The sequence below is a fragment of the Stegostoma tigrinum genome, chromosome 22 (assembly GCF_030684315.1).
Source record: "Stegostoma tigrinum isolate sSteTig4 chromosome 22, sSteTig4.hap1, whole genome shotgun sequence".
Lineage (NCBI taxonomy): Eukaryota > Metazoa > Chordata > Chondrichthyes > Orectolobiformes > Stegostomatidae > Stegostoma > Stegostoma tigrinum.
In genome coordinates, this window is record NC_081375.1 from 4,009,394 (window position 1) to 4,035,403 (window position 26,010).

Consider the following 26,010-nt stretch of genomic DNA (forward strand, 5'->3'; position numbering starts at 1 on the left):
GGAGTACCGTGTGCAGTTTTGGTCTCCTTACTTGAGAAGAGATATACTAGCACTGGAGGGGGTGCAGAGGAGATTCACTCGGCTGATTCCAGAGTTGAGAAGGTTGGATTATGAGGAAAGGCAGAGTAGACTGGGACTATACTCACTGGAATTCAGAAGAATGAGGGGAGATCTTAGAGAAACATACAAGATTATGAAGGGAATAGATAAGATGGAGGCAGGGAGGTTGTTTCCGCTAGCGGGTGAAACTAGGACTAGAGGGCATTGCCTCAAAATAAAGGGAAGCAGATGTCAGACTGAGGTCAGGAGGAACTTCTTCACCCAAAGGGCTGTGAACCTGTGGAATTCCCTGCCCAGTGAAGCGGTTGAAGCTACCTACTGAACATTTTTAAGGCAAGGCTAGATAAATTTTTGAACAGTAAAGGAATTAAAGATTATGGTGAGTGGGCGGGTAAGTGGAACTGAGTCTCAAAGATCAGCCATGATCTTATTAAATGGCAGGGCAGGCTTGCGGGGCCAAATGGCCTACCCCTGCTCCTAGTTCTTATGTTATTGACCACCCTAATTGGCTGCAAAGCAGTTTACTAGTTCTGATGTTGAGATAAACATTATATAATTAATTGAAGACACACATCATAAGATAATACGAGACAATTATATACTAAACTGCAATTAGAATGGGAACAGCACAAGCAGCTGTAGTACAATTGAGGAGCCTAACTTCAAATGTCATCTCACTGCATGAGCACACTTCCACAGGTGCTGCTTTCACTCTGGTAACTTGCGCAAGGAGACGTCCACACACAAGCTCTAACAATCAGTAAGGTAGAATGCTCAGATAAAAAGGAGACTGCACAGCCAAGCTAATCTCAATGCTCACTGTGCATCTATGTACTTTTAGAGACTGCAGATAGGACCACTTAGGACGAGGTCAACACAAAAGACAAAGAATTGAACTTAAACCTTATCGGCAAAACAGTTCAATTCTAAATCTATCAGACAAGTTATAAGCAGGGAAAACTTCATACGCATTCAACTCTCATCAGCTCCAAATGAAGAGCTTTAAACTAAAATGATCGATTTTGTTTAAAAGTTTAAAACAGAATTAAATGCATCCAATAAAGGTTACAGATTACATTTATGAGCCCACCATTCCCAAATAATAAATTCAAATGAGATCACCTAGGCCAGTGCAAATTGACCTGAATCCCAAAGTCGAGAGTCATTTATGGCACAGAGGCCACTATTGCTCCGCAAGGAACAATCCAGTCAGTCCCATACCCAGCTCAACTCCTGTAGCCCTACAAAGTTTATGCTTCAAGGGCCCATGCAATTTTCTTTTTAAATAATAGACTGTTTCCCCTCCCACCAGCCTCATGGCAGCAAGATCTAGATAATTACCACTTGTTGCATGACAGTGTTCTTTCTCACATTTCTCTAGCATCCCTCGCACAAAAAATGAATCCTTCTACCATTAGATCATGGGAAGAGCTTATCATTGTTGACAGCAACTAACCTTCGCGCAATCTGGTATTCCTATCAAATGCCTCTCAATTAAGTAACAAGACTAATAATTCCATCCTAAATGAAACCATGTATAATAGAACATCAGAAAGCTTCACAGCAATAAATTAAAACAATATAAATGAGGGGGAAGAAGCAGCAATATTAATTGGTTGCAAATCTGCACTTCAAGTATGACATTGAAGAACAATGTAACCAGAGTGGATACACAGTGAATACACTTGACATTAGACAGTAGGAAGGGGCTACTGAATGACAACTGGATAATGAACAGTGAGCACAAACAGCTCACTGATTTAGTTCCATGTTTTAAAAATCGGGTCCAGATAAATTAAATTAGCAACCGCGCTAAATAATGCCACAACTCAACTCACTAATAAATAAGAAATGTCAGATTTCAAAAACTTAAAATCTATTAGCTCAAATCATCCAACCATTTTGGACATGTTTATGCAGCACTTCTCAGAAGTGAGTGTTAGGCCATAAGACTGCTAAATTGAAGCTAAATATTTTACAAAATGTCAGACAGAAAAAAACAACCTATGTCACTGTGCTAGAGGGTTGCTAAATGCCTAAGAAAAACCATTCAATAGTTTCACCTAAAAAAATGACATCAGTAGTAAGCATTTTCAGAAAAACACTTCACATTTCAAATTACTAAATTATCTGCAGGGGTATGATTATAAGAGCCAAACTGGGATATCATTGCATGGGTCAGGAATCAAAACAACCAGATTCCTGCAAATATCTCCAATTATCAAAAATTGTCCCTATGGTTTCCTGTTTACACTTAAAATGATATAACTTCAAAATAATTTTAAAATATTTCTTCCCCGTGTTATGAAATTTGCCCAATTTCTTAATTTTATCTAAGATACAAAACTATTTCAGTTGATCAGCATCATATTCTCATTGCAAGTTTGAAAGCATCTTTATCCCACATAGGTCAATGAATGCAAATTTGGCAAAAGCCATCAAGGATTACATTTTAGAAGGTGGTGGGGTTCAGGAAACCTATGTCTCAATCTGATAGTCCATTTGTCATAAAACTCTACAGCTCAAGAATGGGCCCTTTACTCATGATGGCTATGGTACATAGAACATGACAGCACAGTACAGGCCCTTCGGCCCGCGATGTTGTGCCGACCTGTCATACCGATTTCAAGCCCATCTAACCCACACTATTCCACGTATGTCCATATGCTTATCTAATGACGACTTAAAATGTACCTAAAGTTGGCGAATCTACTAGCATTGCAGGCAAAGCGTTCTATTCCCTTACTACTCTCTATGGTATTTCATATTTACCCACAACTTGCACCTTTTAAGTTCATGCAATACACCAGTCTTTGAGGAGCCTAAATGAGATCAATATACCATCAATTCCAAAGCAGATATATGGGCAAGAGTCAATCAACAAATACCCCATTGATTGAAAACTTATTTCAGTCATTTCAAATATATCATTCGTAGACACTCTGGTTCAAGTCATACAATGAAGATGGTTGTTTATTCAAGGTCAATCATTGCAGTTGCTGTACATCTTTGCGTGAGGTCTGCCAGGTAGTGTCCTAGGTCCAATCATATTCAGCTGCTTCAAGTGATCTATCGTCAATCACCAAGGTCAGAAGGAGGAATGCTCGCCTACAATTGTGCAATGTTTAGCACAATTCACAACTCCTCACATTATGAAGCAGTCCATGTACAGATGCAACAAGACCTGAACAACATCCAGGCTTAGTTTAAAAAATGCCAAGTAACATCTGCATCGCACAAATGCCAGGCAGTGAGCATCTCCAGCAAGGGACATCCAAACTACTGCCCTTGACATTCAATGGCATCTCCATCACTGAATCCTCTGACCTGGGGGTTATCATTAACCAGAAATTCAAATGGACTTGCCAGATAAATACAGTGGCTACAAGAATAGGTCACCGACTTATGAGACAGTGGGAACTGCTGATGCTGTAGAATCTGAGATAACAAGGTTATCTCCATTTCTGAAGAAGGGTCTAGACCTGCAACATCAGCTTTCCTACTCCTTGGATGCTGCTTGACCTGCTGTGCTCATCCAGCTCCACACCTTGTTATCACTGCCTTATGAATAGTGCAGCGAGTAACTCACCTCCTGACTTCCCAAAACTTGTCCACCATCTACAAGGCACAAGTCAGGAGTATGATGGAATACTCCCCATTTGCCGAGATGAGTCCAGCTCCTACAACATGGAAGAAGTTTTGACACCATCCAGGACAAAGTAGCCTGTTTGACTGGCATCACATTCACAAACCGTTACTATACCAGTATACTGTTAGTGAGCGTTACTATCTCAAAATTCACTACAAAAATTCAAAGATCCTTAGAAAGCATCTTCCAAAACCACAAACAATTCTACCCAGAAGATGGACAACAGCAAAAGGAACACCAAATGCAAGCTCCCTTCTAAGCCACCTGGAAATCCAAGCACTGCTCCTTCAATGTCACTTGTTCAGGGTCAAAACTCTGGAATTTCCACCCCAACAGCACTATGGGTCTACTGGCAGCATATGACCTGCAGTTATTCAAGGTGGCAGTTCACCACCACATTCCCATGGGCAACAAGGGATGAACAATAAATGCTAATCCCTCCCCCACGAGCAAATTAAATGAACAACTCTACAAATAGCCTCACCGGTGCCCTGTATAACTGAAGCATAACCTCCCTGATTTTGTACTGAATTCCCCTTAAGATAATTGATAATATTCTTTCAGCTTTTCTAATTACTTGCTAACATTTTGTAATTCATTCACTAGGTTACCACACCCTCTGTATCTCAGAACTATGCAATCTCTGACCTAGGATGCTTTTTTTTTAAATTCTTCCTGCCAAAGTAGGCAAATTTCATATTTTCTCACATCCTACTCTATTTGCCCCATCTTTCCCTACTAACTTATCCTATCTATATATTTTTTGTAACTTTGTATCCTCTTCACAGTCTACTTTCCTACCTTTCTTTCTAATTAGCAAATTTGGCAACTGTACTTTCCATCCCTTCATCCAAGTCATTCACATAAACTGTAAACAATTGAAGTCACAGCACTGACCTGAACGGCACACCACTTGTTAAATCTTGCCAAAGAATTACCCATTGATGTCTATTATGGCTTGCTAACAGGCAAGTCATCTACATGTGGGAAATGCTATACCAATGCTACTGTTTACACCATGATGTGTTATTTTCCACTATGTTTAATGTGGCATCTTATCAAATGACTTCTGGAAATAATAGTACATTACATCCACAGCTTTCCCCTTATTCATAACATTTCATTTCTTCGAAGAACTTTAGACTAAAAGTTAAACAATTTTTAAAAACCACGTTGACTCTACCTGAATACCTTGAACATTTTCTGGCTAATACAACCTCAATAGCTAAATGTCTGTCAAGATATTAGCTAATCAGCCCGTACTTTTCTACTTTTGTCTCCTTCCCCTTTTAAATATAGGCATTATCTTTCTAATAAATATTTGCAAATATCAAGGGAGCAGCCAAGAGCCAGCATGGAGCGGGTCAGAGGCCCAGAGCAACAGAGCTGGGACAGAGTGGGTACAAAACGGGGATAGTCGTTACACAGAGTTCTGGTGCAGGCAGTCAGGATCTTGCGAGGCCAGTCATTCCACATGTAGAAGTCCCTGTGCTAAGCTACAGCAACGTAATGTTTATCTGACAATATATGTTTATCCTTCTAAACGTGCCTTATTTCTAACTTACAATATGAATCACAGTAAAGTAGTGCAACTTTTCTTTTTATTCTTTCTTTGTATCTATGATTTGAACCTGGGTAATTTGCATCTAGAATGTTGCCATGAGAGAGGACATTGTAAACTTTTCACTGTATTCCTGTAACATGTCCGCAAGCACAGGGGTACAATAAGAGATATTCTATTGTATTTTAAAATGGGAGGCAAGGAGGTTTACAAGAGATTTATGGAAAAACCCTTTCACCCAGAGGGTGATGGGGGACTGCAATGCACAACCTGAGAGGGCACTTGAGGCTGGAAACCTCACACTTCAAAATGTGCTTGCACAAGCATTTGAAATGTCATAATATTCAAGGGCATAGGCCTACTGTGAGGAAATTGCACGAGAGTAGGTTGTAATATATTTTTAGGCTGTACTGACTCGATCTACTGAAGGCCCTTGTCTGCACTCTATGATTCTATGAAAAAGTTACATTGCGGATCACAAAAAGGATGGGAACAAGAAGCATTTAGTTCTTCAAATAATTTCAACTTCCGGTTCACAGTTAATGAATTTACATTGGAGATTGCTCGAACACTTTTTAAAGCATTTAAACAAATAAACCAGTACTTGTATGGAAAACTGCCAGGAAAACTGAAACTGTATTAAATATTGTGCAATGACATAAAACAGTCAATACATTACCAAGTTACATTGAAAATTTTATTTCCACCAGCATTTCCTTCTTCAATAAACAACTATCAGAACTGCACCAAAAAATAATCAATTGCTAAGCTTGAATGGCCCATGCTCAATTTGCAGAAGCTACTGTAAACAACAACTTATACCTGGCAATACATGGCGAAGGAAGAACCTGGTTACAAAAAGAAAAGTGCAAATCTTAAATTCCTGCACTGAGTTTAAGAGTTAAAAGGAAGGAGTCACAACACATTAAAAAGCTTCATTTACTTCAAAAATTCTCAAAATACAAGTCAAAAAATCAGACTTCTGCTCCTTTAACTGTGAGCAAGTCAGTCCTTAATTACGCTGGCAGTGATTCTGAATCATATCACTGCATACACTCAAAGATCAAATAGAAGAACCATTTACAATTGATTCCCAACATTATATTCATCTTGACAGCTCATGGACACCCAGTCCTGACAAGCTTACATCAGGGAACTAGCATTAAATTTGCAGTCTACATCTTTCAATTTCTTTGAAGTTCAATCCACAACGTATGTACTAAAGTCTACAATTGATGAATATCAAGAGATAATTTTTAACTACTTCCCACATCTATAATTCAACACTAAATAAATTTTCATAAACTTAACACCAAGCTCATTCAGCTTAGACAAGTCAGACTTCTGCTCCTTTAACTGTAGCTAAAATGCTATCAGTCAAACATCATTTCATGACTCAGTTATGCATTTGCCCTTCATGTTCGACACTTTTCTATATCAGGCACCAAGACAGATGGGCTTTGATCAAATGGATTCAATTAAGCATCAGAAAAGGACAGACCAGCTTGCAATGTGCATAGAGGCTTAACAAGCCCCTAAATCTCGGGTGAAAAAAATCAGACTTACTCTACATCTGAGGGCAATTCTTTCCCATTTGATATTTCAAACCATGAAGAGTTAAAGACTGCTTGTGGCTACTTGCTACAGATCAACAAAACACAATTAACACAAACACAACGAGGATATTTTGTGTTCCTTTGAGCCTCAGAAATAACATTACAAAAGCAAGAAATTACCTTTTGGCATTTGTTCTTGATAACCGGTGTGACATGTACGTAAGAGTTCTGTGCAAAAAGATGGGCTGAAATCCAGAACAGATTCGTCAGAATACTGCCATAGGCTTCATTGCGTAAAGATCGGGAATCAGTATTCGCATAAGTGATTTAGTAAATAAATTCGAAATCATTACATTTAAAAAGTGGCAATTTACGAGACGTATGGTTTTAAAATAACGAGAAACGGGTATCAACACTGACTATATTAGTACGTTAGCATTTAGGAGTACATTAGATAGCATAACGCCCTTTTCCCAAATACCACGATCTCCGACAAATGAGTCTACATCAAATTTAGCTCAAAAACTTACTGCTATGAGGTTTCTGGTTCGGAGAAATCTGTAAATTTGAGTTGGCTCTGAGAAAAAGAAAGGGAACGAATGTGTGTCACAATCTTAACCAGCTTTTCACCTCCCAACCTTCTCCTGGAAGCATTCGCGAAATACAAACCAAGGATCTTCTAGTTAACTTCCGAAGTTAAAACATGGGTGGGTTCTTTTACCGGTAAAAGAGCGCATTTTGGAAGCGCTGCAAACCAAAGCAGAGGAGGGAGTTATGGTTTTATTTTGAGTTGTTACCAACAACCCCGTTCCCCACCACCAGCCCCGAATCTTACAGGTTGGATTTCTAACACGAGAATCGCGAAGGGACACGATCCATTCAAGCTCAGAGGCGCGCAACCCCGGCACCTTTCTTTGCTCACACCTTAAAGATCGCATTTTTGTTTGAAAGGAGCTGGGATTCGGAGCAAGCCAGGCCGCCAGCAACACGCCCCCTCCCATCCTCTACTGGAGGGGAGGGGGGGGGGGGTGGAAGAGAGAGAACCTGGAATCGGCGGGAATGCTGTCTCAGGCTCTCTGCATGGACAGCTGAGCCGGGGAACACGTTACTTTGCACGGTAACGCGGCCTAGTGTGGAGCCGAATCCTCGGTGTTTACCGCCAGACGGAGCCGGCACCCGGGGAAGAAGAGTGACAGAAGCCGGGAGGTGGGGGGGGGGGGGGGGTGGAGAGAGTAAGACTGACAGGAGCCGGGTAAATAAACGCGATTATTGTAGAAACGCTGGGAAGGAACAAAAAAGGGGGAGAATTTAATAATTTCAGAAGGGGATGTTCATTTTGAAGGTTTTGTACAAAAGGGTTTCTATCGTTTTGGATTTATCTACATATACATGTATATAAGCCATCACTTACTCTCGAAGGCCTGCAAGAAAAGCTCGTGGTCGGCCTGGATTTGGTCAATCTTGGGCTTCCTTACAGCATTTTTCCCCCCTCCGTGTTTGTGAGGAGCCATGGCGGAGTCAGCAGCTCGAAGGGAAGGAGGGGGTAATTCCCTCAGAGAGGGACAGGGGGAAGGGCAGCGGATGTCGGCCGGTGGAGGAGGACGATGGAATGAAGGGGGGGTGGGGGGAAAGGAAAAACCAGAGAATTTTCCACCCGATGATTTTATACCGCCGGCCTCAACCAAACCTGGGGGCGGCTTTCCCTACCCCCTTCTCCCCCCACCCCCAAAGAACCGGACGTCCCACCCATCTTCCCGCCTCCCTGACCGTTCTCTCTCATCATTGGCCATGCGCCCCGCCGGACGGGGCAGCCTCCCGAGCTCCATTGGCGGATGGCAGCGCCACTCAGAGCCGGCTTCCCGCCAGCAAGTTCGGTTGCAGCGGCGCCCGCCAGGGGTTTTTTTTGCCGCTCGCTCTCCTTGAACCGTTTTCGCGGGAAAGGCCCGCGCTGCATCATGGGTGCGACGGAAAGGCGGGGGGGAAGAATGGTGTGTGCAGCCTGAACCCTTAACTGTACAGCATGGCCAAGATTGGGCTGCAGTGCTAACTCTATCCACTTCTTCAACTATTCCCATCAGTTACTTCCTTTATAAGATATAAACCTTGGCCACGTTATAGTGATATCATTTATTGTTATGGGAAAATCTCAACTATATCAAGTTGCACAACATGGCCAAGCCAAGGTTGTACTATCGACTCCACGCTCTTGAGATATTCCCAGAACAGTAAATTGCTTTTTAAAATACAAATCATGGCCACGTTATAATGAAATCACTCATTTGTCTGAAAATGAAACCTCAACTGCACCAAGATGCACAGCTCAGCATTATTTGCATCAACTCTATCCTCTCTGGCTATCCCAAGTACAGAACAATCTTTTCCAAAACTTGAGTCATGGCCACATTATCGTGGAATTATTTACATATCTGAAAATAACCCCTCAAATGTAGCAATATTTACACAAACTGTTGGTGTTACCTCTACACCATTTAACCATTCCCAAAACTTACTAATGGAGTGTAAAGGGGTGGGGAAAAATAAGGTGGGGTTAAAGTCACCATTGAGACTTAACTGGACCTATCTCATAAATACTGTAGGCCCAAGTGCTGGATATTAGACCATGAGACAGAGGAGCAGAAATTAGGCCATTCGGCTCATCAAGCCTGCTCCACCATTCAATCATGGCTGATAAGTTCCTCAACTCCATTCTCCCACTTTCTCCCTGTAACCCTTGATCCCCTTGATAATCAAGAACCTATCTATCTCAGGCTCAAACGTACTCAATGACGTGGCCTCCACAGCCTTCTGTGGCAGTGAATTCCATAGATTCACCACTCTCTGGATGAAGAAGTTTCTCCTTATCTCCGTTCTAAAAGGTCTTCCCTTTACTCTAAGGCTGTGTCCTCGGGTCCTAGTCTCTCCGACCAATGGAAGCATCTTCCCAACATCCACTCTGTCCAGGCCATTCAGTATTCTGTAAACTTCAATTAGATTCCACCCCCCCCCCCAACCTTCTAAACTCCAATGAGTATAGTCCCAGAGTCCGTATTTTGCAGCAAGTGACTCACCTTCCTCCTTCTCACAAATGTCAAGACTGTGAACCTCTGGGCAATGCCTCTGACATCTTAATCTATCTGTTACTCCCCACTCTGTTGACTATCCCCTCTACCATCTAACTGTAGATCCCATTATTTTAGGCATTTCCAGCTGCCAGCGCTGATTGGCTTCCTTATCCAAAAGGTCTAACCAAGGCAGCAATGGGTCAAACCACAGGATGTTCTGTGTGCAACAACTTCTCAGTTGTACAAATAAATCTCCGACAACAACCATCTCCCAGAGTAAACTGAAAAACCCAGAGCACTGGGACACTTGGAGGTACTTATATTTGACTCACCACAAGAAGTGTTGCTCAATATTACTGCATTTTAATTAAAAATTTCCTGGCTAAGAAATCTCTGCAGAATGCACTAATCTCAAATCATAGTGATAATCTCATTAGTATACCCCAACCTGAATAATGGAATCAATGACCCACTTCTCCTGTGAGGGTATTCATTACCATTTAAATGTTATATAACCATTCTTCAGAGTATTGCAGGATAAAAATGACCACTGATGTATTTTATTAATGCATTCAGAAGGATTATTCTCATTGTTCCATTGACAGACTTGGAGGGTGAAATTTCATGACTCATCTATTGCAGTGGGGGAGGAATGGAGTCAATAAGTGCAGAGGTGTGAAGTCTGAAGGCAGATGATCACTGAGGAATGGAGTCATCAGCTAGATCGTGGCTGAATGACATGATGAAGTACCTAGTGAGGGAAAACTCTAAACAACTCCTGAGCAATGTGAAAGTGGAGCCAGTTGATGAGTCATCAACTAAAACAGATCAAGGGATTGGGGAGGAAATTAAATAGCCAAACCATAGCTTTGATGGTAGACCACATAAAATAACCTAATAAGAAATGAATATCTCTTACACTTAGGTATATGCATACAAATATATATAAACAATTACATAAATAGAAGAAAAACAAAGAGGACAAGGACAACAGAAGTGGTCAATATCTGTTTGTAAACAACTAAACTTTAGCTATAACTTCCAAACAAGAATGCTGAGTCATAGGTCTGACAAACGAAACTGATCGAGATAAATAACTTCTGAAGGAAAGTGAAGAAGTAGAGAGATAGGAGAGAGGGAAGGCAGAGAAGAAAATGAGGGAAAATTTTTGTTTGAATATTTTACTTTGAGAACATTACAAATTGTAGAAAGAATTTCCCTGAATAGTGGGAACCTGTGTGTAATAAATTCCATGCATCAATGTCTCCCATACAGCCCCAACAGTAGCTGTTGTGTAGGACAAAGAATAAATCAGAAAATAATGACAGGATATTTTTTAAAAAGGCAGTACATTAATCATGGGTGACTTTAATCTTCATGTGGATTAAAATAAATAAATTAGCAGAGGTTGTCACACAGAAGAATTCATAGTTTGTAGTTGGGACAGTTTTTGAGAACAATACATTTTGGTCCTAACATGGGATGTGGAGAAGTAGTGCAATTGAATAAATAACTTGTATCAGCCTTAATGTTAGTAATCACAAACACTCAATAACGAAAGGCAAAAGTGGGTGGGATTGCAGAAAAACTAAATGCAGCAACTCTCATTGAAGAACAAGGAATTTTAAGGGTTGATAAGCCCCCTAGACCTAATGAGTTGCATCCTAGGATATTAAAGAAAGTAACTGCTCAGAATTCTGGTAATAATGTTTCAAAACTTCTTAGAGTCTGGAAAAAATCCCTGAGCACTTGAAAACTGTCAATTTAACACCCTTGTTCAAAAAGGGAGGGAGAAGAAAAACACACAAAAATAGGCCAGTTAATTTAAAATGACATTGGGAAGATAGAGTCACCTGGTGAAGGAGCAGCAGTCTCAAAGCATGTGATTTCAAATATACCTGTTGGGCTATGATTTGGTGCCATGTGACATCTGAATTTGTCCACCCCAGTCCAACACCAGCACCTCCACATCAAACTTAATTAAAGCCCATGGTATTGGAGACAGTATATGAGAACGGATAGAGGATTGGCTAAGAACACTGAGAGTTGGGATAAAGGGGGACAATTTCAGGATGGCAACTTGTAACTAGTGGAATTCCACAGCAATCAGTTCAGGGCTAACAATTATTTACTATATATCAACAACAGATATCAATGTATTGTTATCAAGCTTGAAGATGACATAAAAGTAGCTGGGAAGGCAAGTAGAGAGGATAACAGTCTACATGGGGATAAAGACAGGTTAAGAAAATAGTCAAAAGCTTGATGGCTGGAATATCATGTTGGAAAATATTAATTTATGCACTTTTGCATGAAGATTAGAAACACTGAATATTATTTAAATGTGAAAACACTGCAGAAAACTGCAGTACAGAGGGTGGTGGGGGTTTTCATGCATGAATCACAAAAAAATAAGCATCCACGTTCAGTGAGTAATATGTAAGGCAAATGAAATGTTGGCATTTATTTCAAAGGGATTGGAATAATAAAGTAGGGAGGTTTTGCTGTAACTATTCAGAGCACTAATCAGACTACACCTAAAATATTGTGAACAGTTTTGATCCCCTTATCCAAGGAAAGATATACTGGCATAGGAGGCAGTCAAGGGAAGGTTCACCAGGTATGGAGGGATTGTCTTACAAGAGAGGTTGAGTCAGTCAGGCTCTTTTCATTGGGTGTTGGAATAATGAGCAGTGACCTTATTGAAACATGAAGGATTCTTAAGGAGCTTGACAGGATAAATGCAAAGAGATTCTTGTCCTTTGTGGGAGTATCTAGGACCAGACAGCATAATCTCAAAATAAGAGGTCACCCATTTAAAACAGAGATGAAGTGGAATGTCTCCTCTCAGAGAATCATGAATCTATGCAATTCTTTACCATGGAGGTTTATCGATGCCGGCTCACTTAAAAATAATCAATGCTGAGGTAGACAGATTTTTAATCAGGAAGGGAATCAAGATTCATGGGGAAAAAGATGTGAAAGTGGAGTTGAGGACTCTCAGATTAGCAATGATCTCACTAAATGGCAGAACAGTCTTGATGGGCTGAATAGACTCCTCCTGTTCCTACATCTTATAGTCTTATAGCTGCCAGGCTTGGGGAGTGCTTTCAGCATTTTCTATTTATATTCCAGGTTTCCAGGATACATAGTTCTTTGCTTTCGGCCCACAAGGTGAAATGGGAGGGATCTGAATCCAAAAGACGCATTTATTCCTTTGTGTTCTAGAAGTGTGCCAGTCTGCGCGTTCAACTATCAGTTAGGGTCATCCAAATCTACCTGGTTCAGTTTTAAAATTCATGCATATGCTGCGCAGTTTGACTTTTTTTCTGAACTTTCATCACTTGTCATCTTGAAGCCACTTCAATCTCTAAATCTTCTCCTGCAAGGAAGAACATTATTGGTTGGTTATGAGTGAAGTGATAAATGACATGAGACACCATCATATATAAGGTGAATTCCAGAGATATCTTTCACATTTATCACTAATTTCTAAGTCAATCTCAGTGCAGATGATCTTCGGTTTTGGAGAAGGAAAGAGAAAAGTCAACAAAGCATTTCACTTCTTTTTGCTTTCAAGCGCTTACCGAAGGAAAGTGCAACAATGTTGGGCAAGGAGTGAATCAGACCATGATAACTATCCATAACCAAATGGATTGTGGATAGTTAGCAGTATCCTCACATATCTCAAAAGGAAAGTCAATCATGACTGTGTAAATAAATAAATTTGAATATTGCTATCAGCTAGCGGATGCAAATAATTATTTCTGTTAAAGCGAATGTTTAGGAAACAGAGACACATGTGGTTATGTTCATGAATGATGTGCAGAAAGTGTGCAGCAGCACAAAGCAGGAAGGAGGAAGCAGGAAGTCTATGATTTTTTTAGAAACAGCAGCCAAGTATGTAAATGCACAGTTAAAAATATATCTCTTGGCTCTGTAAGTGTATCCAGTGTTGGCTGACTCAGACTAGGTTTGATCTCTTGTCTTTGCTGGGTTGGTGATCTCAAACAAAGCAAGATTTCAGGTAAGAGAAGAATGGCTGGTGCTCTCAATCCATGAGCAATGACCTAGTAAAAGCAAGTCCAAGCTTGGCTGCATTAACTCCAGAGTTGTATAGAGATAATTACAGCTCAAGCATGATTAATGGACAAAAGCTGGACTGTGATCAACCCCCTTGAAGATCTATTGCAGTAAATAATGAACATCTTCAAGAGAGGATGAGAAAATAAAATTTTCTTATCCATCAATGAATTGCTTTTGGGGTTGAACTTTTGTTTTGACATAAACCCTAGTCTAAGTGTACATGGGAAGAACGGTCACACATGTTAAATGAGTTCAGGTAGATTTCTGTGTAACCACAAAAGGAACAGACAATTGACATACAGGTGTAGCAAACAATTAGGAAATCACATGGTATATTGACTTGTATTGCAGGGATTGATATACAATACTCGAGAAGTTTTGTTACAATTTTATGGACTTCCCGAATGTGTTCTGTATAGTGCTACATTATACATCTGTGAGGAAAGGTGATAGAATAAAAGGGTCACAAGCAATACGGGTACAATTGTAAAAGTCAATGAGTATGTTTTTTAGAATAGAGGAAGGTTTGTAGTGGAGTTCCTCAGTCGTCAATATTGGTACTCTTGTTTTTCCTATGACACATTGATGATCTAGATCTTGGTTCAGGACATAACTTCAAAGTTTGTGGAATACATGAAATTTGGAAGAATTGTAAACTGTGAGGAGAACACTGCAGAACTTCAAAAGGGACATAGACAAGTTAGTGGATCAGGTGGATAGATGGCAGATAATTGTGAGATGATGTACCTTGGTTGAAAGACAATAAAATATAGGGCTGGGGACACATTTCTAAACAGGGTGCAGGAGCAGAGGGAACTGGGTGTATATTTTTACAGATTACTAAAAGTGGCAGGACGGTTAAGATTTTTAAGAAAGCGTACAGTATCCTTGGTTTTGTTAATGGGGCAGAGAGTATAAGAGCAAGGAGATAATGTTAAGCTTGTATAAGACACTTGTTAAACCTCAGCTGGACTACTGTGTACGGTTCTGGGCAATAATTTACAGGAAGGATGTGAACACTTTGGACAGAGAGCAGAAGTGATTTCTAACAATGGTTCCACTGATGAGAAATTTTGCATATGAGCATGGAATGGAGAAGCTGGGACTCTTCTCCTTAGAAAGAAGAGATCTGACGGAGGTTTTTAAAATCATAAGAGATCTGGATAGAATGGATAGGGAGAAACATTTCCCACTTGTAAACAGATCAAAAGCCAAACAGCACAGATTTTAAGTGATTTGCAAAAAAAATGTAAACGTCAGGTGAGAGTAAACCTTTGTTTCATACAGCAAATAGAATGGAAGTAAGATGGAAGCAGATTCAAAAGACGCATTCAACTGGGGTTTGACCAATTAGAGAGAATAAATGTGCAAGGGTTGGGGGAAAATGGGAGATTGGCAGATAATTTGACTAATTGACACAGACATGATGGGCCAAATGGATTCCTTCTGCACTATAGCACTTCTGTGATTCTGCAGGGCTTTGGCAAAAGCACACATTGAATACTGTGTGCAATTCTGGTCTCCAAACTTAAAGAACACACTTGCAATGGAAGCAGTCTCCTGAAGGTTTACTAGATTGCTCCTGGAAGAACAGAGTTGACTTGTGATAAGAGTTTAAGTAAAATTAAATCAACATTCTCAGGAGTTTAGTAGATTGAGATTCTCATTGAAATGTTGAAGATTACAAAGGGGGCTGTAAGGGGATTCTGACTTATTGTTTTCCCGCCACCACATGCAGGATAAGATAGTGATCCTTTCAGATTGTGATGAATATTTCTGCACTCAAGATTACAAATGTTTGAAATGCTCTACCCCAAAGGGTAGTTGTTATGCCATCACTGAATATATTCAATTCTGACATTTTTGGTCTCTCAGCAAATGGAAGGATTTAGGGAGATAGTGGTAAAATGGAGCTGAAGTCCAGAATCTTCATAATCACACAGAATAATGGAGAGGGTTCAACAGATGCTGTCCTTGCTGCAGAATTCCCTAATTTACCGGAATTTTATACCTATGTGATAGAAAGCCCAGACCAGGTTTCCATACTTAACAAGAATGAACTCTTATTACAAATACATAGATTCTAACTACAGAAAAACAATTCAAACCATTGAAATATGATTCTACTATATAACTTTGGCTTTAAAACTCTAACCCTCTTATAAACATCCCCACACATACATACAGACAGACACAGAATATAAAATATGGGTCAAAGATAATGGGAACTGCAGATGCTGGAGAATCCAAGATAACAAAGTGTGAAGCTGGATGAACACAGCAGGCCAATGCTGCTTGGCCTGCTGTGTTCATCTAGCTTCATACTTTGTTATCTTATATAAAATATGGGTGTTGTGGACAGAGGAGAGACTGAAAAGGCAATTCAATGACCGTGTCTCCAGGGTTTGTTGAGAAGATATTTTTGCCTGTCAGGATGCAGCTCCTTGATCTTCCTTCCCCAGGTACTTCCACTTGTTTTTATTGGCTTAATGGTTAAGAAACACAGGTAATAGTAAGGATGAGGTAAAAAGTAAACTGGCTTTCTTGAGGTGGTTTTGTTGCAAGACAAGGGACAGCTCCTTGCTTTTCAAAGATCCGATGGCTTCTCCCTCAAACATTTGTATCCACAAGCTGTTCAGCTACTTGGGCACCAATCACATAGTTGGCAGGCAGCAGGCCTTTGTAATCAATAAGTTATCACACACCATTTGGCTACTTCCTGCCAGCCAAAGCTCCATTCATACACATCCCTTGGCTTCAGCTCATTTGTAACTAGACATCCTCACTGTTTGAACAAATAGCTATGTAAGCAGCACTTACAATGTCTATCAGGTAACTTGCTTTTAAAAATTGCAGCAATCCTTCAACCATTGTTGGCTTCTAAACACTCCCTTTCACATTTTTGTTCACAATAAAGAATAAACCAAAATAGAAAAGAATGTCTTTACACGCTCCCATTTTTAATGTTCTTTTCAAGATCAAGCAACATAAAACACCCTGCATCTCAGCAGAAATTGGCTTACAAGTGAAAAAGGATGTAGGGAGATCAATATTGAGAAAAGAGAAATATTTTGTGTAATTTAAATAGTTAGGTGAAGCTGAATGAACAACACAAATCAATATTGTATCTAAGTCAAACTTTTGGAGATAATCTTCACTTCAATGCAGTAAACGAATCATTCTGCTATCATTCTGCATATGTTATAGACAAAGCAGACAACAAATTATGAATGACATTAAATTATTGATTCTAAATCTTCTGAAGTCATGGGATGAATTCCAGTTTAGCAGGTCATCTGTTAACAAATTAATCTTTCCAATTCCATTACCTGTAGAAGCCTATTCTTGAGCGTTAAGGTACTTTGCAAACTTATTCCAAAAAAAAATTCAAAGAAGGTATACTGTTTTTTTCCCCCCACTGTTGCCTGGTGTACAAACTGTAATGCTTTTGATACTCAGTGCAAGACAATAATTTATTCTGTAAGAAGTCTGTTTCATTGAGGAATTGCTTCCTGTCCATACCTCTGAATAACATCTCAACAATTCTCTCCTATATTAAGGGCACTACGGTGGCTCAGTGATTAGCACTGCTGTCTCACAGCACCAGGGACCTAGGCTCGATTCCAGTCTGAGGTGACTGTCTGTGTGGAGTTTGCACACTCTCCCTGTGCCTGTGTGGGTTTCTTCCAGGTGCACTGGTTTCTTCCCACAGTCCAAAGATGTGTGGGTTAGGTGGACTGGCCATGCTAAATTGCCAGTAGTGTTCAGGGATGTGTAGATTATGTGGGTTATAGGGGGATGGGTCTGGGTGCTGGTGTGGACTTGTTGGGCCGAAGGGCCTGTTTCCATACTGTAGGGATTCTACTATGTTATGGGACAGCAGCAAATTGGCGTTCAATGTTGCAGCATTTGGGTAGACAAGAGGAAAAAACAGCAGTCAACACATTGATTAACGTCTCTTCATCAATGAAGAAGGAAGTGCAAAAATTAAGTTTTGACATCAATCTTACATTTGGGTAGGTTTAAGAGCAAATTAGTCATATTTCTGGTCAAAATTAGAAATTGCTGGAAAAGCTCAGCAGGTCTGGCAGCATCTGTAGGCGAAATCAGAGTTAACGTTTTGGGTCAAGTGACCCTCCCTCAGAATCACAGTTCTGAAGAAGAGTCACTAGACCTGAAACATTAACTCTGATTTCTCTCCAAAGATGCTGCTGGACCTGCTGAGCTGTTCCAGCAATTTCTATTTCTGTCTTTGATTAACAGCATCTGAAGTTCTTTCGGTTTTTATTCATAATTCTGGAAAATTTCAAGAGTAGGAATCAGGTGTATACAGCATGTGAATATGCAGTGTTGTACTGTGAGGCATATTCCTGATTTTGTTTTAGTGATAATTAGATCCAGATCTTCAAAGGCCTTCTGCAGAATATCCATGTACATACTTATGTCATTCCAACTTTACCAATACTTTTTATGGTTGATTTGTAGATATCCAATGTTATGAGTTTTTGCAAATGCACATTGGGAATGATTAGTAATCAATGCAGACCATGTGAGTCTGGGAAAACCTGAACTTAGAAAGGTAAAGTAGCGCTTTAATTTTTAAGAGTTTCAATTAGTATCTAATTAACCTAGGCAGGGGCCTTCCACATCAGAAGGAATGTTTTGCAGGACATTTAGGTTCATCAAACTGCTGACTGATGACATGGGATTTTTGAGAAGGTTCCTCATGGCAGACTGCTACAAAAGATGAAATAGAATGGTGTCAGGGTGAACTGGTAGGATGGATACGGATCAAGCTTAGTCACAAGAGACAGAGGGTAGCGATGGAAGGATTCCAGGGATCAGCGCTGGGACCTCTGCTGGTCATGATCTACCTAAATGATTTGGAGGAAAACATGGATGGTCTAATTAGTAAGTGTGTGGATGGTACAAAAATTGGTGGAGTTGTGGATAGTGAGGAGGATTGTCAAAGGATACAGTATGTAGATCAGTTGGAGGCATGGGCAGAAAAATGGCAGAAGGAGTTTAATCCAGACAAATGTGAGGTGACCTATTTTGGAAAGTCAAGTACAAGTAGTAATTATACAGTGAATGGCAGAACCCTTAGGAGTATTGATATGCAGAGGGATCTGGGTCTGCAGGTCACAGATCACTGAAGGCAGCAGCGCAGGTTAGTATAGTAAAAAAGGCCCATGGCTTGCCTGCCTTCATTGGAAGGGGCATTGAGTATAAGGATAGACAAGTTATGCTGCAGCTTCATAGACCTTTAGTTAAGCCATATTTGGAATAACACATACAGTTCTGGTCACCACACTACCAAACGGAGAGGGCACAGAAAAGGTGTGCAGGATGTTGCCTGTTACAGGGGAATTTAGCCATGAAGAAAGGTTAGAAAGAATGGGTTTGTTTTCACTGGAACGCAGGAGGCTGAGGGGGCGACCTGATAGAAGTTTATAAGATTGTAAATGGCATGGATAGATTTGAAAGTATGAGGCTATTTTCCACAGTGAAGGGGACACAGGTTCAGGGTATGGTGGGGGTAAGATTAAAAGAGATCCGCAAGCAAATTTTTCACACAAACGGTAGTGAGTGCCTGGAATCTGCTGCCAGTTGTCGGAAGCAGACACAATAGCAGCGTTCAAGAAACACCTCGACAAATACATGAGTGGGAAGGGAACAGAGAGATACGGATCCTGCAAGTGAAGGCAGTTTTAGCATGGAAGGGCAAAATGTGTCAGCACAAGCTTGGAGGGCCAAAGGGCCTGTTCCTGTTCTTTCACTCCTTTTCAATACCTTTAACAAGTTTGTGACCAAAAGTTGTATTAGAGATAATAGGAACTGCAGATGCTGGAGAATCTGAGACAACAAGGTGGAGAGCTGGATGAACACAGCAGGCCAAGCATCATAGGATCAGGAAGGCTGATGTTTCAGGCATAGACCCTTCGCCTTGGCCCAAAATGTCAGCTTTCCTGATCCTCTGATGCTGCTTGGCCTGCTGTGTTCATCCAGCTCCACACCTTATCTGTAATCAAAAGTTTGATTAACGAACTTTCTGGCTCTTCTGAGGTGACACATTAACTACAGTTTGAAAGAGGTGAACTAGCATCAGCAGGTTAACATTAGCATGAAGACCACAGATGAGCCAGTGTTCAGAACAAACGCTTCTGATCCCATTAAATGCCAGCTGAATACTTGTGGTAAAATTCCAGATTATTTAATGCAAAGGCTTTGCACTTTCTTTGTTATCAAATATGTTTTCCGCTTGGGCTACAGTTAACCAGCTTGGCATTTTTGTAGCTGTTGTCTCAAGCACAAAACATTTGGGCTCTGGCCTCCTCTCCTCTCTCATTTTCATTGCATTATCTGCTTCCCAGAGATTTTCTGTAAAACCTGCTGGTAGTTAATGACTTCCAGCTCATATCAGTCCTTCTCTATACCCAGAATTGCAAGCAGTTGGACTTTGTTGCAGTCACGAGTATGAACAGTATTTTGAAGATCTTTTCTGTGTTGTTCAAATCATGCATTTTTCTGCTAAGGTCATGGATTTCCTCATTATTTCAGCTCTTGCAAATATTTATACATAGTACTGCTCACTTTCTTTAGTCAAAATAGGTGATATCATAAAAATAACCAGAAGCAGAGAATGAGGTAGGACTGATAAATTAAACTGCATTCATGTCAATGCAAGAGGCCTGACAGATTAGGCAGATGAACTCAGGGCATGGTTGGGAACTTGGGACTGGGCTATCATAGGTATTACAGACAAAGACGTGGCTGAGGGAAGAGCAGGATTGGCAGCTTAATGTTCCAGGTTTTGGATGCGATAGGAAGGATAGGAAAGGGGGCAAGAGAGGAAAGAAACAAAGAAACAACAAAGAAACCTTCAGCACAGGAACAGGCCCTTCGGCCCTCCAAGCCTGCACCGACCAAGATCCTCTGTCTAACCTGTCATCTATTTTCTAACGGTCTGTGTCCATTTGCTCGCTGCCCATCCATGTACCTGTCCAAATATATCTTAAAAGACGCTAATGTGTCTGCGTCTACCACCTCCACTGGCAACGCGTTCCAGGCACCCACCACCCTCTGTGTAAAGAACTTTCCACACATATCTCCCTTAAACTTTCCTCCTCTCACTTTGAACTCATGACCCCAAGTAATTGAGTCCCCCTCTCTGGGAAAAAGCTTTTTGCTATCCACCCTGTCTATACCCCTCATGATTTTGTAGACCTCAATCAGGTCCCCCCTCAATCTCCGTCTTTCCAATGAAAATAATCCTAATCTATTCAACCTCTCTTCACAGCTAGCACCCTCCATACCAGGCAACATCCTGGTGAACCTCCTCTGCACCTTCTCAAAGCATCCACATCCTTTTGGTAATGTGGCGAGCAGAACTGCACACAGTACTCCAAATGTGGCCAAACCAAAGTCCTATACAACTGCAACATGACCTGCCAACTCTTGTACTCAATACCCCGCCCAATGAAGGAAAGCATGCCATATGCCTTCTTGACCACCCTATTGACCTGTGTTGTCACCTTCAGGGAACAATGGACCTGAACACCCAGATCTCGGTTCATCAATTTTCCCTAGGATTTTTCCATTTACTGTATAGTTCGCCATTGAATTTGATCTTCCAAAATGCATCACCTCGCATTTGCCCAGATTGAACTCCATCTGCCATTTATCTGCCCAACTCTCCAGTCTATCTATATTCTGCTGTAATTTCTGACAGTCCCCTTCACTATCAGCTACTCCACCAATCTTAGTGTAATCAGCAAACTTGCTGATAAGACCACCTACACCTTCCTCCAGATCATTTACACATATCACAAACAACAGTGATCCCAGCACAGATCCCTGTGGAACACCACTGGTTACAGGTCTCCAATTTGAGAAACTCCTTTCTACTACTACCCTCTGTCTCCTGTTGCCTAGCCAATTTTTTATCTATCTAGCTAGCACACCCTGGACCCCATGTGACTTCACTTTCTCCATCAGCCTGCCATGGAGAACCTTATCAAACACCTTAATGAAGTCCATGTATATGACATCTACAGCCTTTCCCTCATCAATCAACTTTGTCACGTCCTCAAAGAATTCTATTAAGTTGGTAAGACATGACCTTCCCTGTACAAAACCATGTTGTCTATCACTGATAAGCCCATTTTCTTCCAAATGGGAATACATCCTATCCCTCAGTATCTTCTCCAGTAGCTTCCCTACCACTGAGGTCAGGCTCACCGGTCGATAATTACCTGAATTATCCTTGCTGCCCTTTTTAAACAAGGGGACAACATTAGCAAGTCTCCAGTCCTCTGGGACCTCACCCGTGTCTAAGGACACTGCAAAGATATCTGTTAGGGCCCCGGCTATTTCCTCTCTTGCTTCCCTCAGTAACCTGAGAAGGGAGAGTGGCATTTTTGATTAGGAGTAACATTACAGCTATACTTGGGGAGTATATTCCAGAGAGTAGGTCTGGTGAGGTTATTTGGGTGGAACTGAGAAATAAGAAAGGGATGATCACTTTATTGGGATTGCACTATAGATTCCCCAACAGTCAGAGGGAAATTCAGAAGCAAGTTTGTAAGGAGATCTCAATTATCTGTAAGAATAAACGGTGGTAACGGTAGGGGATTTTAACTTTCCAAACATAGGCTGAGACTGCCATAGTGTTAAGGGCTTGGATGAAGAAGAATTTGTTAAAGTGTGTACAGGAAAGTTTTCTTATTTCAGTATCTGAATGTACCCACCAGGGAAGGAATCAAACTTGACCTACTCTGGGAAATAAGGCAGGGCAAGTGACTGAGGTGTCAATGGGGGAAGACTTTGGGGCCAATGACCATAAATCTATGAGTTTTAAAATAGTTGCCACTTTCAGTGACCTGTGTACCTGTACACCCAGATCCCTCAGCCTATTAGTACTCTTAAGGGGTCTACCACTTGCTGTGTATTTTCCATCTGGATTAGACCTTTCAAAATGCATTATCTTGAATTTTTCTGGATTAACCTCCATCTGCCATCTCTCTGCCCAAGTCACCAACCGTGACTGTATCCTGCTGTATCCTTTGATGGTCCTCATTGCTACACACAATTCCACCAATCTTTGTGTCATTGGCAAACCTACTAATCAGATCGGTTACATTTTCCTCCAAATCATTTATATATGTTACAAACACTGATCCATGAGGAACACCACTAGTCACAGCCCTCCATTCAGAAACACAGTCTTCCACTGCTACCCTCTGTCTTTTCTGACCGAGCCAGTTTTTTTTAAAATCTATCTTGCAAGCTCACCTCTGACCCCATGGAACTTTACCTTCTGTTTCAGTCTGTCATGAGGGACCTTGTCAAATGCCTCATTGAATTCCACATAGGCCATATCCATTACCCTACCCTGTTCGTCACTTCCTCAAAAAACTCAACCAAGTTAGTGAGACATGACCTCCCCTTCACGAAACCATGTTGCCGCTCATTAACTGCCCACTTATTTCCAAGTGGGAGTAAATCCTGTCTCAAAGAATCCTCTCCAATAATTTCCCTACCATTGACGTAAGGCTCACTGGCCTGTAATTAGTTGGATTGTCCTGTTCTTAAAGAAAGGAACAACATTGGCTATTCTCCAATCCTCTGGAACACCTCCCTTGTGTTCAGTGAGGATACAAAGATTTCCCTTAAAGCCCCAGCAATTTCCTCCTTTGCCTCTCTCAGGTTTCGTAGGGTATATCCCACCAGGTCCTGGGGACTTGTCTACTTTAATGTTTTTCCAAGACCCCCAATACCCCCTTCCTTTTGAACTCAGCATGAGCCAAACTATCTACATACCCTTTCCCAGACTCATCATCCAAAATGTCCTTCTCTACAGTGAATACTAACACACAGTACTCATTTAATACTTTGCCCATTTCCTCTGGCTCCACATATAAATTCTCTTGCCTGTCCTTGAGTGGGCCAACCCTCTCTGTGGCTACTCTCTTGCTGTTTATGTATGTATAAAAAGCCTTGGGATTTTCCTAAATCCTGTAGGCCAATGTCTTTTCAGTGACCCCTTTTAGTCCTTCTGATTCTTTGCTTCAGTTTCTTTTGACTTTCCTTGTATTTCACTCTTGCTTTGTGTGTTCCCAGCCTCCTAGCCATGATAAATGTTTCCTTTTTCTTTTTGATTAGGCTCACAATATCTCTCATTATCCAAGGTTCCCTAAACTTGTCGTACTTATCTTTAATCCTTACAGGAACATGCAAGTCCCGAGTACCCAGCAACTTACACTTGAAAGTCTCCCACATATCTCATGTTGATTTGCCCTCAAATATCTGCCTCCAATCTACATTCTTCAGTTCCTGCTCCTATTGTACAATTAGCCTTCCCCCAGTTTAGCACTTTCACTGGACAACTACACTTATCTTTATCCATCAGTACCTTAAAGCATACTGAATTGTGATCACTGTTCCTGAGCTGCTGTGCTACTGAGACATCAACCACCTGGCCAGGCTCATTCCCCAATATTAGGTGCAGTACGGCCTCTTTCCAAGTTGGACTATCTACATACTGTTTCAAGAAGCCCTTCTGGATGCTCCTTACAAACTCTGCCCCGTCTGCGCCCCAAGCACTGAGTGAGTCCCAGTGAATGTATGGGAAGTTAATATCACCCACGGCAACAACCCTGTTACTTTTACATCTTTTCAAAATCTGCCTACATATCTGTTCTTCTATCTCCCACTGGTTGTTGGGAGGCCTATAGTAAACCCCAAACATTGTGATTGCATCCTTCCTGTTCCTGAGCTCTACCCCTGTTGCCTTGCCGTGCCGTATGAGCCATCCAAGGTGTCCTCCTGCAGTACAGCTGTGATATTCTCCTTCACAAGTAGCGCAGCTCCCCCACCCTTATATCCCCCTCTATCCTGTCTGAAACATCTGTATCCAGGAACATTAAGCTGCCAATCCTGTCCCTCCCTTAACCAAATCTCTGTAATAGCAACAACATCATAGTTCCAAGTACTAATCCAAGCCCTAAATTCATCTGCCTTACCTGTTACACCTCTTGCATTGAAACAGATGCACTTCAGTTCACCAGACCGACTTTGATCAGCAACCACACCCTGCCTGCTCTTCCTCTGAGTCTTACTGCCCCTATTCTCTAGATCCCTGTCAGTCAATTTACCTTTGCTTTGGTTCCTCCTCCCGTTGACAAGCTAGTTTAAACCCTCCTGAGCCAGAACATTTGAGCCCGTCCAGTTGAGATGCAACCCATCCTTCTTGTACAGGTCCAACCTGCCCCGGAAGAGATCTTAATGGTCCAGATATTTGATGCGCTCCCTTCTACACCATCTGTTTAGCCATGTGTTGAGCTGTATCCTCCTAATTCTAGCCTCACTGGCACATGGCTCAGGGAGTAATCCCGAGATTACAACCTTGGAAGTCCTGCTCTTTAACTTTCTATCTAACTCCCTGAACAGCTGCTGCAGGGCCTCGTCATTCATTCTACTTACGTTGCTAGTACCAATATGTATCACAACCTCTGGCTGTTCACCCTCTCCCTTCAGAATGCTTTCTGCCCATTCACAGATATCTCTTTTATGTCCACAGAAGTGCCTATCTGTACCCCTAACTATAGGGTCTCCTATAACTACTGCTCTAGTGCTCTTTGTCCTTCTCTTCTTAAGAACAGAGTCAGCCGCGGTGCCACTGTCTGGCTGCTGCTACTATCATCCCCTGATAGGTCATTCCTGCCCCAACATTATCCAAAATGGTATACTTGTTAGAGAGGTGATGACCAATGGGGAATTCCTGCACTGGTTGCCTGCCCCTTCTATCGGTCACCCATCTATATGCCTGCACCTTGGGTGTCACCACATCTCTAAAACTATTGCCTATGATGCTTTCTGTCACCCTCATCCTCCCAAGTGCATCCAATTGCTGCACCAACCTATCCATGCGGTCTGTAAGGAGCTGCAATTCCAGCAGATGCAATCATCCGAGACACTGGAAGCATTATGGATCTCCCACATCTCACAAGTGCAGCACTTAACTCCGCTGACTGA

At 41.3% G+C, this 26,010-nt stretch overlaps 1 protein-coding gene across 2 annotated transcripts in view; it reads right to left on the minus strand.

Annotated features, from left to right (window-relative positions):
• The window catches only part of suz12b (SUZ12 polycomb repressive complex 2 subunit b), a 59,525-nt gene extending 50,977 nt beyond the window's left edge, over positions 1-8,548 (minus strand). Inside the window, exons 1-3 of one of the 2 annotated variants that reach the window (XM_048555062.2) lie at positions 8,238-8,548; positions 7,357-7,403; positions 7,007-7,071 (exon numbers count right to left, since the gene is read on the minus strand). In XM_048555062.2, coding sequence (XP_048411019.1) covers positions 7,007-7,071; positions 7,357-7,403; positions 8,238-8,337 — 212 coding nt within the window. In that variant the 5' untranslated portion in view covers positions 8,338-8,548. Of the gene's footprint in view, positions 1-7,006; positions 7,072-7,356; positions 7,404-7,750; positions 7,842-8,237 lie in introns of those variants that run through there. The other variant, XM_048555064.2, reaches the window with a different exon arrangement.
• Between the last annotated feature and the right edge of the window lie 17,462 nt (positions 8,549-26,010).